Here is a 19,957-nt window from a genome sequence, read left to right on the forward strand (position 1 = left end):
TGAGTTAAAGCCCTCTCTTACCTTTGGATCGATTTTCTTAAAGCTGGGCTCTTCTTCATCTACTTCGAAGTATAGTTCTGAAGCCGTGATGGACAAGGTCCCTTTAACCACTACAGCTGGAGCAACCAGCTGGGCTCCAGTGCTCAAGCTTATCGGACCTGAAAACAGGCAACAGAACAACAATAGCAAAATAAAAAGGGGGGTTAAAATGATGATATACACAACTAGACAAACAGAAAAAAAAATCAATTATTATTATTTTAATAGCTAGATAACATGAGCACATATTGCATATATAAGTATACAACAAAACAGATTTATGGCTAATAAACAGGGTGATTAGAAAGTAAGTTTACCATATTGAGATGGTACTTTGATGCGGTAAAACTTACTTTCTAATCACCCTGTATATTTTGAGGTCTGCGGGATTAAACACTGTTAATTTAACACCAGGTCAAAAAATGAATGACGTAACCTATTTATATCGCCCCGCTGTAAATCTCCACAATTAGTTTTAATAATTTCCAAACAACTGAAGCGCCTCTTAACATACACTATAATTATTTATTAAGCAGTCAAACCTAAAAAGCAAGCGTGTGTTTGCGCCTATTTACGCGTTTTATATGCATTTTTTGCCATGTTTGGGGACACTGGGAATAAACAGCTGCAGGGGGTTATTTACATCTGAAAGGGTTTTTATTGGAATAATCACATCATGCCGACCGGGTTATCACAGATTACTATCTAACACAAATACTATTGCAGAAGACATGCGACAATTCGGTGTGGAAAACAGCCAAACTGAAACGCAATGTGCAGGTTTTGTACCAATGCATCACGATTTACTCAGCAAACCTACAATGTGCAGGATCTATCTCTTTCTATCTAAACATGAGTTTAGTTTCATATAAATACATACATTTCTATAAATACGTATTTATGAAATACTGTTGTATGACACACGTTACCATTAAAAACGATTTAAAAATATTTTTGTTTGTTTGTTTGTTTGTTTTTCCGGTTACTTGAATAGAGACGCGTATATTCATGTCACCAAAAATGATGTGCACGCGCCGAGTAATCAATGAGCAAGTAATTGCGACCAAGAAAATCAAATGAATTGTCATTTCCATTGATTGCAGGGTGGGTGCTGGTGTTTAATCTCTCATCAATCTTAATGTATGCCAGTATGACAATGAGAGAGCGGCTCTGGGGGACTCGTGGCGAGCTATGCCCTCTATCCCCAATGTACAAATACATTGTATTTGCAGATGGGCATCTGATAGCAGCAGAACTGCTTTGATTTCCCCAAGCTCACTTACACAAATGGATGAAATAAGCAGCGATATGTTCTTTTGGTGTCTCCCTTTGCCCTTTGTGCATTAGCATGTAATCCAGAGGAGAAATAACATTTTTCAATCACTCTCAGACATTCAATTACACCCGGAGCAGACAGCTGCAAGAGTCAGGACGTTGGGCGTCCTACCGGACACCCCTGGCAATTTCCACTTCATTTCTGAACCATACCACTTTATCAGTGAGGATTACTATTTTAATCCTATAGCCATTGTCAGGATCTTATAATTAAACTCCCCGCGCACCCCTATTACAGTGTAAGTGTACTGGGGCATTTTTGATTTGTCACTAACGGGATAGAATAGGCTGCATACAAATCAGCATTATGAGACGCTTTCCTGTTATTCTACACCGATTCACTTATGAGACAAGTGCAGTGTTTTCTAAATTATTCACATTGCTCAAGACGTATGCTGGTTTTGGAATAGATATAGACGACCAAGCTTTGTGACCGATCATTTTTTCGGCGTTGACACAGATTACATATGGAACTGCAGAAGGCCTTAAGACTCACGAGGTATCAAGAGACCGACTAAATAAAGCATTCACAATTTTACCTTAAGGCAACGTTGAAAGAACCTTATGGACTGCATATCAAATATTATTTGCACAATATAGTCATTTAAAAACGATTCGCTGAACTCGAGCTTTACATTGTTGGGCAATACAGTATTTCATTTTAAATGTAGAGCATGCTTATTATAATAGATACAATGTAGGGTACATTGTCGGTGCACGGTGCATTTGGAGGGATCATATCCACCAGTTGTCGGTATGCACGGTGCATATTATATATTCATGCCTTAGACTTTGCAATGAGAGGTCAGCGTGTGTGCTCAAATACTATTCAAGTTGACATCAGCATTGGAAAAACTTGCATTACGGCAACCAAAGATCTTTAGAATAATACCGCTTCACTGTACTTTATGAGCGTAGCAAAATGTGTGATGTGCATGGTTATATTGTGTACATTTTGTTGTAACATTAATAAATATAATTATATATATATATATAATATATCTCTATATTAATATATATAATATATATTATATATATTTAACAAAACAACGTGTTGATATTTTGACCGTGTGACGCACACGTTTAATATTTTAAAACGTAACTTTTTTTTTTTTGGCAACCATATTAATTACATTTTGTGATCTCATACTCTTGACTACACACAAAAAGCCAATAATGTTTCAGGAAATTGCAGTATATAGGAATCTGGTACCAACTCCCCAGTAATGTTGTTGAAGCTGACACCATCCTTCAAGAAGCTGCTTGATGAGATTCTGGGATCAATAAGCTATTAACAACCAAACGAGCAAGATGGGCCGAATCCTCTCGTTTGTAAACGTTTTTTTTACCTTTCAATAAATAATAATACCAATGCGCAGTACAGTCACGCAATACCAACAAATACTGCGAAATCATCTGCTCAGTAGGCTACATTAAATGAGAAATGGATCTAAAGAAAATCAGCGCTGTTAGTATATGCTTGGAAATGATCCCTTGATTACCCGTTTTAACCCATATGGTAGACACAAGAGCAGCAGCGGGCGAGGTAGACCTTTTTCCTGTTTTGAATACTGTAGAAGGTGAAATGAGCGATTGCTTTACCGGTTAAGTTTTCCAATTCTTTATCCTCTAAGGAGGAGAGGGTGTCATCGTCGCCGTCCAGAAGTGTCTCACTTTCAGAATTTTGATTCCCCAAAGCCTGGCTTCTGATCGACTGCTTCCCCTTCACCAGGACATCTTCCTCGGGAGCTGCAACAGCAAAGCATCAACTTCTGCAGCTGTACTGCACACCCTGTGCTCTTTACAAATATACACATACGTACTCCTCCACATCAGTTAACAATGAAAATATTTAACTAAATTACATTAATTTAAATCTTATTAAAAACAGAAATTAGACAACAAACGACTCTGATCAACATTCCAAAATGCTACACACATTGCATCCCTGAGGTAACTACCCCTTCGTAATGTTTTTTTAAACTTTTTTTTCTTTAAATACATTCCAATTATTAACTAAAAAAAGGTGTTGACTTAAGAAAAACCTTGTCAATCTATATTAGCGAGTCAACTACTAATTTGACTATTTGAAATTGCATCAATAATATATATATATATATATATATATATATATATATATATATATATATATATATATATATATATATATATATATATATATAGAATGTGACGTTTAAATGAAAAATAACGGCAAAGATTAAAACAACAAACTTAACGCTAAATTGTAAATGTTATACACCCTGCAACAACCGAATAAGGTATTTTTACATTGTGCAACACGATGTGACTTAAATGATTAGTCTGATGGTCATTTCAGTAAACTCTTGTTGATCAAACTTCGATTGTTTTCACAGATTTCCCCCTATTAGTGTAACAGTGAACGTTTTAATTGATCACAAGTAGGTTTAGCAGCACCGTGTTCCAGTCATGTTTTCAAGCACTTTGCCAATACAAGAAGCTATTAGTAGCATATCTATCTATCTATCTATCTATCTATCTATGGTAGTCCAAGATCATGCTGACTGGAATCTGTGAAATCAGCAGTAAAATTAACTAAATCAAACTAACTTATTGACCATAACTCATGAATTTAACAAAACGGAATTCCACATATTATGATGTGTAATATTCTACTGTGATAAATGAGGCACAATACAGCCTTTAAAATGTTAAAATAGGCTATTCCAAACCAATATCCATATTTCTGCCATACATGACTTGAAGTTCCAAAAAGATTATTTTTAAAAAATTATAATCTGTAAATATTTACAGAAGACTTTTTGCATTCCCTGGTGATATAGCAATCAGCTGTTTTCAAATAAATCTACTTGTGTATTTAAATAAAAACACTTCATGACACACTTTTGTTGATTATAATTTTTACTAAGAAAGCTTTACGGTGAAGCTGCAATATATGAATGTAGAAACTATTAAAACAAACATAAACTACATATTCCTTCAGCTTGATTGCTGCATACTAAAATCACCAAAAAAGTGAATTGACACTTGTTTCTCCCAATAAACAGCAAGACGCTTGGCAGATCACCTTTTGAAAAGAGATTGTAATTACAATGGGGACTGCTGCCTGAATGAATAAAGGTTATTATTTAGTAAATAGCTTTGTGTAAACGCCAAGTTAATTTATAAATAGAGTCCAAACTAAAAAAAATCTCTTGTCATGGAAAATATGCAGCTTGGTGATATTTAGAATGGTCTTCCTGTAATTAACTCCCCCTTGAGGATTTTTTAGTTAGCAGCAGTGAAATTACTACCAGCTTCCTAATACACACCACATGCCTGAGTAGTCACCACTGAGACAGAGTCTGGGGCTTCACATAAAATGTACGGCATTTTCATATTCTCCATTTTAAGTTTTCACAGTTGTGCACAATACTTACAAACTAAGTAACCAAATAAATAAATTAAACTTATAAATTAAATGAATACATAAATATGCGAATAAAAATATAAACAAACACACCACTCTGGTAAATTATAAGAAAGAATCAAAACAATGGATTTTATTTAAATGTAAAGGATATTGATCAGATCTTATCTGACATTTCAAAGCTATTGATTTGAATATCAGATTCCGTCAATTTAATTCTACCTTTTGCTGTAAGGTCAAAAACAAAATGATTATGCTGGACTTAATATGGTTAATGGTCACTAATGTGCATAACAAAACATGAATATGAACAGTAATTTATAACTAGTGTTGAACTGAACCTTTTCCTAATCCAAAACATGTTAAGGCTGTCCATTTTGGAAATTGCTGTAATTCTAACATTATATCAGTAAAAAAATAAATAAATAAATAAAAATAAAAGAATAAATATATCTTTAGGTGTAATACAACTGTATAACTAAACTGTTGATATAATGTATTTGAAAGTAGAAACTTTCAGCTACACATAGCATCCTGAAACAGATAAAAGATTAGCTGTATTCAAATAGTAAATAATGTAAAAGATATTAAACAAATATCAAATCAGACAGTATTACTAAACTCAACTGCTACATATAACATCTAGCACATTTATGTAAAATGTGTATTTTAATATTTCTCTGGTGACTTATTTGGCTTTAAATCATTGTTTGGATACTGACCCTGCTGCTTCTGCTGTACCTGACATTCATCTTCAAATTAGAACAGCACTTCAGTGGATACAGTCCCTAAAATGTGTCCAAGTAACTATGGAAGCTAACAGACTGCATTAGAAACCCAAATATTTCTTGTAATTATTCAGAAGAAAAGTGAAACCGGAAAAAAAAAAAAAAAAAAAAAAAAAAGTGAGGCTGCATTTCCTTCTGAAACTTCCTTCTCATGACCTTTCAGCTGTGTTAATGACTAAATCATCATCTGGCAAACATTTCTACAAGTGTTCAGTAATGTGTCTGCGCTAACTTGGGTGTTCTTTCCCTCTTTTTGGATTTGCCAGCAGAAGAAAAGTTTCTGGACATTGGTTTGTAGCTTGTACATTTGAAGCTAGACCAGCAAATCAGTTCTCAGAGCTAGTAAGGCAAGTGGGCCTGCTTCAATATCCCCATGCTACTCCACATCTTCAAAGAGAACAAACATGGTGCTTATGCACATGAGTGCAATTGTCATGGTAATCCCAACAGCTTTGAAGCTCTTTATCAGCTCTCTTCATAGACACTGGTGTGGGCTGGAGGATTTTTGCTGAAATGCTTGGTGCACATAATTAAAACAAAAAATAAAATAACACTCAATACCCATATATGTGCATATCTGTATAGACACTATATATATATATATATATATATATATATATATATATATATATATATATATATATATATATATATATATATATATATATATATACTAATAATTCTCTGTACATAAAGTTTAAAGTCTAAAATAACGGTCTTTATGCAGAAGTTCATGACTCATGTGTTTACAGCTAAATACGACACTGTAGAAATATAAATTGCTAAATATATAAGACCAAGTATAATACAGATTATTTTGTGATTTTGCTCTAAATTGGCATTTCTTTTCAGAAATAATACAGAAAAGCGTATAAAAGTTAGTTAACTAAATACTTTTAAGCAGGCACAAATGTAAATAATACCTGCTACATGACACTATTTAAGTCATGCTTCTGAGTGAAGCTAAAATACCCATTTATATGCTACTAAAGCCATACTTAGCAAGGGCAATTAAATTGCCTGAATTAACAAATTTGTTTTTAACAAGAGTGTAGTCATGGGGCTGGTATTGATCGCAAGAACAGACACATTAGTCTTCAGGTATTTACTCTGCCACCTCTGCACTACAGGCCCTCATCCAGACCAAATCAATCCCCAGAAAAGAGGGTTCTTTCCAGCCATAAATATATCACTAGCCTCCACAGGACTGCCTCGCTCTGGGGTTTTTAGTGTAAATTGTTCTAAAGTTCTTGGCCAGCTATGAATGATCACAATTGTACTTGGGTACATATCATAAAACAAAAGCATTTAAAATATGCTTTTGAAATATTTACCCCTTTAACTTTATTAAAAATGGACTTCAGAATGCAAAATGTGTGTATGTGTGTGTGTGTGTGTGTGTGTGTGCAGGTATGTGGGTGTGTGTGTGTAAGTGGGTTGGTGTAGAGGGACGACAAAAAGATTTACCAAAAGGCCATTTTGGATTAGTGTATCTCAATTTACCTAAAAACGAAATGGTCATAGTTGTATTTTTTATGATTATACATTGTGTTGTTGCTATTATTTCACGTATTATGCTACTATCATGTATTATGCATTTTTCACTGTATTGCATTAGACATTTTTTTTTTTTTTTTTTTTTTTACTGTATATCATATGTTATGCAATTCTCTATTTAAAAGTACTATGGATTTTGGTGTTACTGCATCTTGTAAAGCACTTTGTGATGGTGGTCTACTATAAAATAAAGATTGATTTATTGATAAATCTACATCTCTTTTCAGCAGTTACCGGAGATATTGTTTAATAATGCTTAACTTTATTCCCTTCAAAGTCAAATTTTCCATTTACTACATTAATCCGATTTCAGATGTAAATAGTCAGTCAGCTATGACATTTCAGGTTTAATTGAAAATTTTAAACTGCCATCGTCAGCTGCTAAAAAATCTCGATGGATAAAAGTAAAAAAAAAACAACAAAAAAAAATAAAAAAAAAAAACCCAGAAAAGGGTTTCTAGTAAAAATAAAACATCACATTTTAATTATGATAGCCACTGTCCAGATCACTTTTCTGAGGAACATGCCGTGACTGAATCAGTTGTTGTAATTTTAGTAGTGCTTCCCTTTAAAGTGATGTGATGCAACTGGGTACATGCTGGAAATCCATTTCTTTTGCCGATTATTTTATGTTTATTTATTTAATTTAAAATAAAATACACTCAAACATAAGTGTACTTTCAAGTCGTTAAGTGCTAATATAATTATACATAAAATTAACATTTTAAAAGTAGAATAATAAAAAAAAAAAGAACTGGAGGACACACGTTTAAACATTTTTATAATGTCTTTGGGGACAACATAATCCTTAGAGGGGCTTATAATAATTTAGGTGCTACTTTCTGACTTAAGCCAATGCATTAGTAGTTAGTGTGGCTGCTTGTTAATTATTTTTCAGAATTTAAAATTTGTTACAATTTATTTACTTATTTTTTAAAGTCAACAAACACAACAGCCACCTTCACTTAACATTCAAAAAAGTTAAATCCATATTTCTTTCACAAAGGCAGTATACTACCTCTCTAAAACAAGCCCTTCAGCAGCATCATCCCAGCTGCACATTACTACCATTAGGTCTCTAAGGATTCTGGGATTTGGTACAGTTATTGCTTTTATACCACATTCTTATTGACTACTGTCAGGCTGGTCATTCATCTTGAGGACCAATGCCACATTTGCTGTGCTATCTTGTGACATATTGTAGACATTTTCTCCCAGAAATGGCTCTTTAAGGCAGAGTGCAATAGGTTAAGCTGCTAGACTGAAGCCAAAATGCTGCTCATTGTATGTACTGATCTGGCACGAAAAGACGCAGCATGGTTTGTAGCAGCAATACTGGGCTTTAGCACAATATACTCAGGATTTATGTTTGTTTTGGCTACCTTAAATTATGAAAATGCCCAAGGACCTGTATACAGCTTACTGACAATTTTTTTTTTGTTTTACCAGTATTTGTATTTTGTGGTATTTCGGGTAATCTTGCTAAAATCTAGTTGGCCGAAATTAAGTAAAACAAAATGTCTTAACTTTCAGCAACACCAGATTGAATTGTGTGCATATATATTATTGAAAAGGATTTCCTTCAAATAATTTAATTCTAAAAACCACATATTTCTTAATCCTCTATTGTAGTTGCACTATTCAGTGTGTGTGTGTGTGTGTGTATATATATATATATATATATATATATATATATATATATATATATATATATATATATATATATATATATATATATATATATATATTATATACACATATATATATACACATATACATACACATTATATAATTTTAAAACACTTGTTAAATGTAAATCAGGACTTGCTAATTAGTTCTCACTGCTGTGAAAACAAAAGACCAAGTCCATGATCAAGTTAAATAAATCTTTATGTACCAGAGGACTAATCAATGCTGCTGGTCATTAAACTGTAAATTTAATTCTATAGGTTTCACATACCTTGGGCAATGCTTTTTTCTGCGGATACATGTACCAGAATGTAAAAATATACTGTACTGTATTGGAAATATTCTTCTTTTTTTTTTTTGCACTGAGATCTCCCATTTGAAAATTCTAAGTAACTGTGTCTGACTTTCTAAAAGGGGCCTATCTTTTCATTGTAATGTGGGCTGTAGTAAACTCAAACAGGAATAGATTGCTACATTTTTAGAGGGTTTCTTGCATAACAATTGAGGCCAAACTAAAAAACAGATTTAAAAATAATTGGCGCTAACAATAACAACAACCACGACTGCTACATCACAATTACTTGTAGGGCTACAGTTACACATTTTATTTGACCCAATCTGGTGTTAAAGTCCAATAGTGTAATAGCACATTTTGTTGTGCAATCTTTTCTACCCTTATAGGTCATACTAAAAATAAACAGGGCATGCTTTACACTTGTGCAGTATGTGAAAGTAGAGCTTTCAAGTTGAATTTTAAACTTATTTAAACTAGCTATTAACCTTTTAATTTTGTTTTATTAGATTTTTTTTTTTTTTTAATGTGCCAACTAGAGCAGCATTTTCTAGCTAAGTCTAGTTAAATTGTGTTACTTACCAGCTAATGTTATTTGGCATGCAAAAAAACAAAACAAAACAAAAAAAAAAAAAAAAAAGCAATTAAGTAAATAGTCTAATTGATAAAGCCACTTAATTTAAAACATACAAAACCAAACAAACACAAGCCCACAAAAGGGTTTACTACTGTCGAGTGTTCTCTTTATTAATGTGGGCATTCTTTTAAATTAACTGTGAACTATTTAAATGAGGGCTGTTTTTACTGTGTCTTGTGGCACAATAAAACATTTATGGCAACTGTAGTTGTAATTTTTATTGCCGTGTACCTGCTGCCACAGGCACAGAGCGGTTCTTAAGAAACTGACCGTGTTCTACTGCTGCTTTGAGTGTGGCTTCGGGATGTGTGGATCCAAAGGGGTTGCGCACAAAACGTCGCCGGCGCCGCAAGTCATCTTCCCAGTAGTCGAGGCGCCAGAACTCACGAGGACGACTGCAATGAAACCGAGGTAGCACATGTGTTAGCAATTATCAAAACAACCTGGTAGCGCACAAGTACTGCATAAAGCCTTCCTTGTTTGCTCGCTCTTTCCTCCCATACACAACCTTTAACTTGGGTATGTCCTTGAAAATAACAATATCACCTTCCAAACTAAGGAACTCCTTTCCCTTTTTTTTCCTAGGAAGGTGAAATGAGCACTAAATACATCATTTTTAAATGAACTGCTGACAGAGTGATCAGTTTCCCCACACTCTAGTGGCATGTGCTCCGATTTCAGGCTCATTTCAGCCTCAGCAGGGCACCTTTCGCTGTGACTGCACTTATAAACCAGAATAGGGAAAAGGCCATTATAAATACAGGATAGCATTCCCAATATTAATCAAAGTCTGGCCCCTCCATCATTTTTCTTCCCAATTTGCACCTTTTACCACACAAGGTCAGTAAATCATACCCCAGCGTTGCAGGCACATCAAGTGTTAATGAACATGACTGTAGCACAGATATGTGCACAATAATACAATATTACTCAATTTAGAAGTACAGGAATTTAATTAAAATAATCTCTTAAAATATTTATTACACTTAGCCCCTGAGGCATAACACAATATAGGGAAATACATTTCCCTTCCATTACTGTTTTTCTTTCCTCGCTCTCTTTTTTACTTCTTGAAGAACCACAACTCAACTGAATGGGACAGTAATTTATTCGGCAAAGTAAATTACATTATATGCTTTATTTTCTCCTTTGTGTGCATGCATTTTAACATTTAATTACAAATACAAAACATTGATGGCAAAACTATTTATTTTCAGCTCAAGAAGAGCAGGGGTCATGAGACAAGTACAGTCCAGACGATCATATATTATTTAAAACCACACGCTGCTGTGGTTGAAGACCTATCTATTGAGTGATGGAATAATGATCTTTCTAATATGCTTCTAAACAATTATCTTTTCAGTCATGTGTGCTGTGTAGACAGTTGTTTTCCTGGTGGACACTAAATGGTTTCTCTATGGCAGGAAGTCTTCTGTAGGCTGATTTACACAAAAACAAATGTCAAACATAATTCTATAACTCCATTTTGCTTTGTCGAAGCAAGAAGCAACTTTATGGTACAGAATGCACATGATATGAATTTAAATCAAGGGAAGTAATATAAAAAATGTACAATGCATTAGTAAGACCATATCTAGAATATTGTGTTGAGTTCTGGTCACCTCGCTACAAAAAGGATATTGCAGCTCTAGAAAGAGTGCAACAAAGAGTGACCAGAATTATTCCTGGTTTAAAAGGCATGTCATATCCATACAAGCTAAAAGAACTGAATCTACTCAGTCTTGAACAAAGACGACTATACGGCGATCTGATTCAAGCATTACAAATTCTAAAAGGTATTGACAATGTCGACCCAGCAGATATTTTTGACCTGAAAAAATAAACAAGGACCAGGGTCACAAATGGCGACTAGATAAAGGGGCATTCAGAACAGAGCATGGGAGGCACTTTTTTTTTTTTTTTTTTTTTACACAGAGAATTGTGTGCGTCTGGAACCAACTCCCCAGCAATGCTGCTGAAGCCGACACCCTGAGATCCTTCAAGAACCTGCTTTATGAGATTCTGGGATCAATAAGCTACTAAACAACCAAACGAGAAAGATGGGCCGAATGGCTTTCGTTTGTAACCGTTATGCTGTTACGGTATTCACACATTGTCAAACGGTTGTTGTTAACAGAGAAAAAATAAATAAATAAATATATATATATATATATATATATATATATATATATATATATATATATATAATAAGGCTCCCTTGAGAAAGATATGTACAACATATCGAAACGTTGGGCAGCTGGCTCTTTGAGCTAATTTATATATATATATATATATATATATATATATATATATATATATATATATATATATATATATATATATATATATATATATATATACATATATACATAATGTATATGTATACATATATATGTGTATATACATATATATGTGTATGTATATATATATATACATATGTATATATATATATATATATTTATATATATATATATATATATATATATATATATATATATATATATATATATATATATATATATATACACACACACACAGTGCGTATGACAAACGTTCACAGGTTTAAAACTAACTTCGAATTCCTGGCTAGTGAACAAACCTTAGAACGTTTACCCTCCCACCACCCCATATCTGTTAATGGTATCATTATATGTATCTTTTAAAGTTTACCAGTAGGGAGTCCTATCTTGAACTTGAGCTGGTTGGAGTGGTACAAGAGAATAAATCCCTAGTAATCTAACCTATACCACTTCTAGGTTCTGTTTGTGGTTTCTGTACCCTGTGCACCCCAACAAAAAAGGGATTCCAAACCTCTTCAAACAATTGTTTTGTATCAGTCTTTCATAGCCGTCTCAGCTAAGGTATTGTACCATTCCTCATACAGGATTAGGGTTTGATCTTTCCAGTAATGCAGAATAACTCTTTTAGCTGTTCCAACTGCCAGCACAATCCAATTCAGTATTTTACCCTCCACCCTTCCTTCAAAATTATCAGCAGTAACTTTTATCCCAATCACAGAGCTGATAAGTCTTGAGAACCTTCCTCAAAAGACTGTTACAAGTTAGCAATCCCATGGCATATGTACCATATGCCCAACACTATGAGGGCCAGAAAATAGGAGGGTGGGTTGAGGGAGGCAGTGGGGTAAATAACACCTGAAAAGGAGCTGTATTTAACTGAAAGCCTTCAGAATGACTAGATTTATCTAAATACTCTTTTTATAGCTCATGGAAATAAAGAACAACTTCTGCCATTCCCCATTATTTGCAAGGGGTTTCTAAATGCTTGATTTACAACTACACTATTAAATATTTATTTATGTAAAAGCAACATTTCACACAAAGCAGCAGTAATTTTATATATCCAACAGCCAGCATTATTACAACAATAATTAAACCCTGAGGCAGTACGCAATTTCTCTTTATTATAGACATGAAAACACAGATGTGGAAAAGCACTGTACAAAAACCAGGGGCAGGATGAGCAAACACAGACACATGAGGTGTTTGGGCAGCTTATGCTGAAGTTGGGTTACAGTCTGGCTAGAAAAAAATCATTCCGACAACAAAAAACATTGATGAATATGTAACATATAACAATAGATTATTTTTATTCAGAATATTTCAGACTATACATTTGCAATTCATTTATTAAAAACAAAAAGAAAATTGTGAAAATAAAAATCTACATTCTGTAACTACATGTTCCTCTCATTACAAAGACTGGTACGTGTTTGCCTGCGATAGTCTCAGAGCCCATATAGGCACTTCATCATTCTGGCTTCCTACATTCATCTATTAAAATTGTTATCAAATATCTGCCGAGATGCAGCCGTGAATCACAGCCTGCTCCCCGTCTTCTGGGAATGATGCAATAAGGGTCTATTCATCAGTATGGCAAATCAGCACAAGTAATTAGTTCCCCGGCTCAAAATCTCCTACGAATCTTATTTCACCAAGTGCCACAAACATATGACAATAGAAACCTAATGAAAGCTGCTAAAATGTGTTGACCTCTCAGCCATCAATCCTTCCGAACCTGTGTATGCAGAGTATTTTCTAAAGACGATAAATTATTAATTTCTCAACCACCCTCCAGCATCTTGGCAGAATTATGCAGTGCCATTCTTCAAGATAACAACAATTAAAATTACAATGGCCACCTAGCAGGTTCACTTATGCACCACTTGCGTAATTAGTTTGCTCAGAAAAATGACTGCAAACCAGACTAATTTGGCCCGAAATGGCCTGTTGTCTTAATGCAAGCATTATAAACCAGTTTTGAGAACGGTTCCTTGATGCCTGTATAATTCAAACCACATTTATGGATAATAATAATTTGCACAAAAAAGTCTTTTATATTGAGCAGTAAAGTATAATTATATATTTTGCTACCCAGAATTGATGCATTTGATTAGTCTGCTGTGTAATTTCATGCCAGCTTATACACACCAGGGTTTTCAAATCACCGTTGTAATGGCAGCTAAAACTACTTTCACAGATTGGACCTTTCACAAAAGCTGGAGTCAGCTTTGGGGAGGCATTCTAACCTTTATGCAACGCATACTGTAGGTACAATAGTTGTTAAGCACATACTCAGGGGTTCACATAACTTCATTAGTTTCTCATGAGAGTACCAGCAGAAATGGTTTGGTACGCCGCCGCACCAAAATTTGGAATCATCATCCAAGTCGCTGTATAGCTCCACCTCCTCTGACAGTTCAAACAATTGGGATGTCAAAGATCTGGGTGCAAATTTTTTTATATTTCAAAATATTGTAAAAACACATATCGAAACGTTGGGCAGCTGGCTCTTTGAGCTAAAATATATATATTAAAATACATGACAGAATAAATGTTCTAATATAACTATAAGTCAATACACTGGATTTACAGTGTAAACAAGCTCCTGTGTAATGTTTTGTCTCTGTGTGCTGTTGTGAATCACACGAAAAACCAAACAAACAATCATGCAGTGAAGTTCAATCCAAGCTGTACTGCAAAGAATGGTGGCCCCGTAAGTCAAGTTCTTTTTATATTGTGTTTACAAGACTACGGTCCTTAAACTTTGGTTAATGAGTGTCCGAGACAACAACAGTTTATGGATGTTTAAGTAGGAGTCCGGATTGCTGGTTAGTACAACGAACAAATCATCACCCGTTCTCTGTTTATTTCAATAGCCTACCACCAAATTCCAGCCCCGGGGATTCAAAAGCAAAAAACTTCTTCACTTTATTAGTGCTGTTGAACACGTTAGCTTGACAGCAAAACAGTATTAATAGAAGGATATAACTGAGGGAAACAAAATATTATTTTAAGTAAAACGCTTAAGTCATTTTTTTTATTATTATTATTTCTCACGTGGAAATCTAATGGCTCTCAAATAGTGACACCTCCTCTCATCCGCGCTCAGTTTGGGAAGCAAAGCATCAGCCAGCTTTCACACTGCCACTCCCTGTAACTACATCCCTCTCCTCTGAATGGAGAGCTAAATCGAGATCCCTGCTATTATTGGTGCGTCCAATAAAAGAAAATCATTGATGTTACCAACTATCGCTCTCCATTTATTTTTTATAAAACCTTGAAGCAGGGAAGTTAGGCAGGTATGGGTCACAGCCCGATAATATGCACCCTCGCTGCCTTTCAAATAAATGGAAAGTTCTATACAGGAGCATTGAAGGATAAGTGAACATTGCAACTTGACCATCAGGCAACGTCAAACCTGGAACAATGAAGTGCTTAACTGTTACACTTGCTGTACTTCAGCTGTAACACACCAGATGACTTAATATGGTAAATCAGCAACGCCTTAAAATAAACCCAGAAAACAAGAAACATTTCAGGTATAGTAAAGGCTCTAAAGAAATTAAAGTTGAAATCACACCAAGCATTTTGTGTTGAACTACATACAAATAACAAAAGGACAGGTTCAGCATTTGAAGATGTACTTTAAGGCTGGAACGCCACAGATATTCTGAACTGATATTCTGAACTTGATTTACCTTTTAGGAGAAATACCACTTTAGCAATAATGCTAAACAAAACGGGGAGGTTATTGTCACAATATCCGATTTTGTTTTTCCATCTCTCTAGTCATGCTGCAGTTATTGTTCAAAATAGGATATCCCCATTTTCTGTCCACCCATTTACACAGATGGAAACAGGCAGAGAAATAAATTGTTTAACAGTTCCCTTTGCCCTGCTTATAACACTTCCTCTTTGCACAGATACTGCAAGTTAAATCACTAGTGATTAAAATGTATACATTGTAACTTTTTGACCCTTTGTTAATTAATTTTCAACAACATGCCTTTTAAATAACACAGTGGTAAAGGCAAGAGCTACTACCACGCATTTTATTTTTCCTTGGTTAAACTTTGTCATCTCAGAGCACCCAGTGAAACTAAAACGATCTAGTTTCATGACTATATTCATTATTCATAAATGTATCCAAAGACTTAAGTGATTTAAAATACTAACTCCAACACCCCTAGTGGTCATGTCATCTATTAGATGTGGAGCAACAATCACAGGGCCTTCATTAGGTGCATACCAGGGGTTGTCTGAGGAATATCAAACCTTCATAACGGTATCCCCTGAAGAAACACATTGTAGGTTCTTGAGGCTTTTCTCAAATTTTGATGATACTGGGTTCTGTAATTAGACAATGCTACCTTTCATGCCCTGATAAAACATGCTGGACTTTGTTCTGTTATTAAGCTATGCATTTTCTGAAAAGGGTTTAGCTTCCAAAGCTTAGGGTTAACACCTATATACCTGGATTCACAGCATGTACAGTATGAACGGTCATCAGCACAGACACCATGTCTGGTGCCGTTTAAAATCTTGCCAATTCTGCGAGTGATGCACCTATTAAAGAGTACAAGAGACACAAAAGGCTATTTCTGGGGAATTATTTAAGGAATTAAAATATCGGCCCCAAATAAATTGTTAGGTTGGGAAAAAAAAAAAAAAAAAAAAAAGAACTGTAAGCCTTTGTACTTTAATCACTCCCCTTAAGCTAAACACAACACAGAAAAAGCACTAATGGAATCTCCTTGCCAGAATGGAAAGTTTGATAGCACTCTTATTTCAATGTCTGAATTGTTCTTCTTTTCTGACAAAGACAAATGATTGCCATCAATCAAGATCCAAATCGGTAACACCGAGACTCCGAGCAAATGCAACATTTTTTTTTTGCCATTTGTGTAGCCTTTGCTTCATAGTATTTTATAGAACAAAAACTTTTTTTTTTTTTTTTAAATAACATAGAACTTCAAGATAGACAATTTACACCACCGTAAAATTAACTTTCATGAATAATGATAATGTATGTTATACAGATAATATTACTATGGGGTTCATTTCTGGTTGCAGATTATGTAAATGACACAATATGAACTTTATCATTACAAACATGACATGCAAAACCCACATTATTTCATATTTCACTCAAAGCAAGGCACTTTATAAAGGACAAACAGTCATTTATAATATTTTTGCTGGATTAGTAAGGTTACAGTCAATGATATCAAGTATGATGGGAGATTTCTTTTCTTCCTTTTTCATTAATATTGCTGATTGGTGCTCTGCCTTTAGATTGCTTTTGCATCTGCTACTGATATTACAGTTTACATTTCATAAAAATGATCTTAAATTTGCATAAACGATGTGTTTATGAAACACACAGTAAGCAAATAAATGAATAAATAAATGAAAACTATCCTGTTATTGTGACATTTACTTAAGTAATGGTGCTAAGCTACCCTAACCCCAAATTAAAACAAGCCTCTCCAGATGTCTTGCCAGGGAAATGAAATTAAACCACGTGATTAAGCTGACTGGTATTGGATTAAGCACCATATTTTCCAAGTGATTTGCACCCCCATTGTGTATACTAGCTAAACAGCAAAGTCTGACTTTTTTATTTTTTATTAATCCTTATTTGCAGTGATCACTTTGATAATTTAGGGCACACAGCTTTCAATTTAAATAAAAAAAATGTAAATTCTCTCAGCAAATGTAAAATTAAATCTGGCGGGAGCTGTTAAGCTATAAGATCTGGGCAGATTTGTTCAAACATCCCCTACAAAAATGCCCTCTTTCTTTCAAGTGACTGTAGTGCTGTGTGTTACCAAAAATAAAATTTAACAGAGACATTATTCAATCCTCCAAGCTAACACTGCAAGATAAATCAAAGACAGAAATATAACTTACAGCAGTAGCAACAACAAAATATGACACTATTTGTGTAATCTTTCTTTAAAGCCTACCACAGGTGACAAATGACTTTTCACTCAACAGTAAAGTCCATTACACTGTTGATTTATTTAAAACGACATGTAGTTTAAAATTACATGGGTTTTTAAATTCTCACATGCTAGTTTAAAAAAATAACAACAATAAAATTTGGCACCAAATTATTTTTGTGCATTATTCTACTGCAAAACAAACACACACATAATCTGTAATACTTTTTTTAAACTACATCTGTAGCTAATTCAAAAAGTACAAGCCTATGCTACAATCTTGCCAGACAAATATCAAACAAGCAGGTCATTGGAAAGCTTCAGCTTTTGTGATTATTACACAACTAGAAGATATTACTAATATGTTACATTGCCTTACAAGTTTTCTGAAAGATTACAGTTATGGTATGCATTGACATTCGCCTGGTTCCATTTCAAATATGCATTACATGCAGGAAACAAGGAACTGGACATATCATTAATTTGATCGCTGCTTAGAACCAAATACAGACTGTTCTACAAAAAAAGAAAAAAAGAAAAAAGGCACAAGCTCTATAGGAAAAATCCTCTGTCTTATTTTTCAAAGAACTTCATTTCAGTCTACAGAGTTATCTGAAGCAGTTGTCTGAAATTAGGAACCCTTGAGGCTAAAGGTTAACATCAGTGTTTATCCAGTAGTACAGGAAATGGTATGTACTGTATAAACTTCATTTATAATACAAAATCCCCTTTGACATGGTCAAATGCTTTGCTGTACATTGATTTTAAAGCAAGATATGCAGAAGTATTATAACAGCTTCCAAAGAGATACATTTTTTTGTCAGAGATAAAAGAGATGTCTTAACACCAGAACAAACCAGTGCTCTTGTTTCCAACATGGAAAATCTGATATAAATAAATAAATAAATAAATAAATAAAAAAATCACGCAGGCATTCTTTCATTTCAGAAGCGTTTGCTCCTATTGAGGTGTGAAGTGATTTTCTGCCCCTGGGGTTTCCACTGTCAAATCCTAAGGAGATTCCTTCCTTGCAATAGTAACCAAATTGCAATAAACTAAGATAAATTAAAAGTACTACAATATACACCCAGAGGTATAGCACATCATTATAACCTTTATGGACATCAGTATCTTCTTATTTTTCGTTTCAGTGTACAGACAAATCCCTCATTACATTTATACAATAACCAAGCGCAATAACACCAAGTCAACAGTCTGAAAAATTTGAGAAGCTGTCCAAGATGCAGCCTAAAACAAACCAAATGACTGGCTGCCCTTTTAAACATTCATGACTGTGAAAAAAGTAACATTAGGTGGACACAAATTCATTTTATGGTATAATAAATATAGTACAACATAAAAAACCCTGTAAACCATGTAAACAGACCGATTTTTTTTAGCTCTCGGTATATTCCACAATGCTCTGGAGGTTACGAGATCTTAATCTTTGACATCGAGCACTTTGTGATGATTTGATGTTATACTGGCTCAGTATGTCCAGTTTTTATAGTTACAATGATAACATCAATGAAATAATGTACATAACAGCCAGGTGGCAAACGTGAAAACCAGTGACCACTACAAACATCCTAAATGAACTAACACAAACACTATATGTTTTGTTGAAACTGGTGAAGAACAACCCTCTTTTAATTGCAGAGCAATCCAGGAAGTATAGAAAAGGTCTCACAATATCATCAAATGTAATCAGAGCCCTGGGTAAATGAATCAGCATTGATTTTTACTAAACCAGGCTGCATTCAAGCTTGCTGGGCTTGGGGGAGCTTTACTGCAGCCAAACCAGTTTAGGCAGGTTGATATCCAGACATCATAACAGCTTCCTCAGTGGAAAGCAGAGGCAAAGACACTTAAAGTATTCTGCACTTGTGCTGAAAGAAAACAACCAGAGCACTCGCCCTACTGACAGTAACAATAATCTGAGCTGGACAGCAGCTTCTCTCAC

At 34.3% G+C, this 19,957-nt stretch overlaps 1 protein-coding gene across 4 annotated transcripts in view; it reads right to left on the reverse strand.

Annotated features, from left to right (window-relative positions):
- lrba (LPS responsive beige-like anchor protein) overlaps positions 1–19,957 on the reverse strand; it is a 283,887-nt gene that overhangs the window by 108,514 nt on the left and 155,416 nt on the right. For all 4 annotated transcript variants that reach the window (XM_041260260.1, XM_041260269.1, XM_041260252.1 and 1 more), the window contains 3 exons: positions 10,017–10,141; positions 2,977–3,123; positions 22–158 (listed from right to left, as the gene is read on the reverse strand). In XM_041260260.1, the coding sequence (XP_041116194.1) occupies positions 22–158; positions 2,977–3,123; positions 10,017–10,141 (409 nt within the window). The remainder of the gene's footprint in view (positions 1–21; positions 159–2,976; positions 3,124–10,016; positions 10,142–19,957) is intronic.

Source organism: Polyodon spathula, chromosome 1, assembly GCF_017654505.1.
Source record: "Polyodon spathula isolate WHYD16114869_AA chromosome 1, ASM1765450v1, whole genome shotgun sequence".
Lineage (NCBI taxonomy): Eukaryota > Metazoa > Chordata > Actinopteri > Acipenseriformes > Polyodontidae > Polyodon > Polyodon spathula.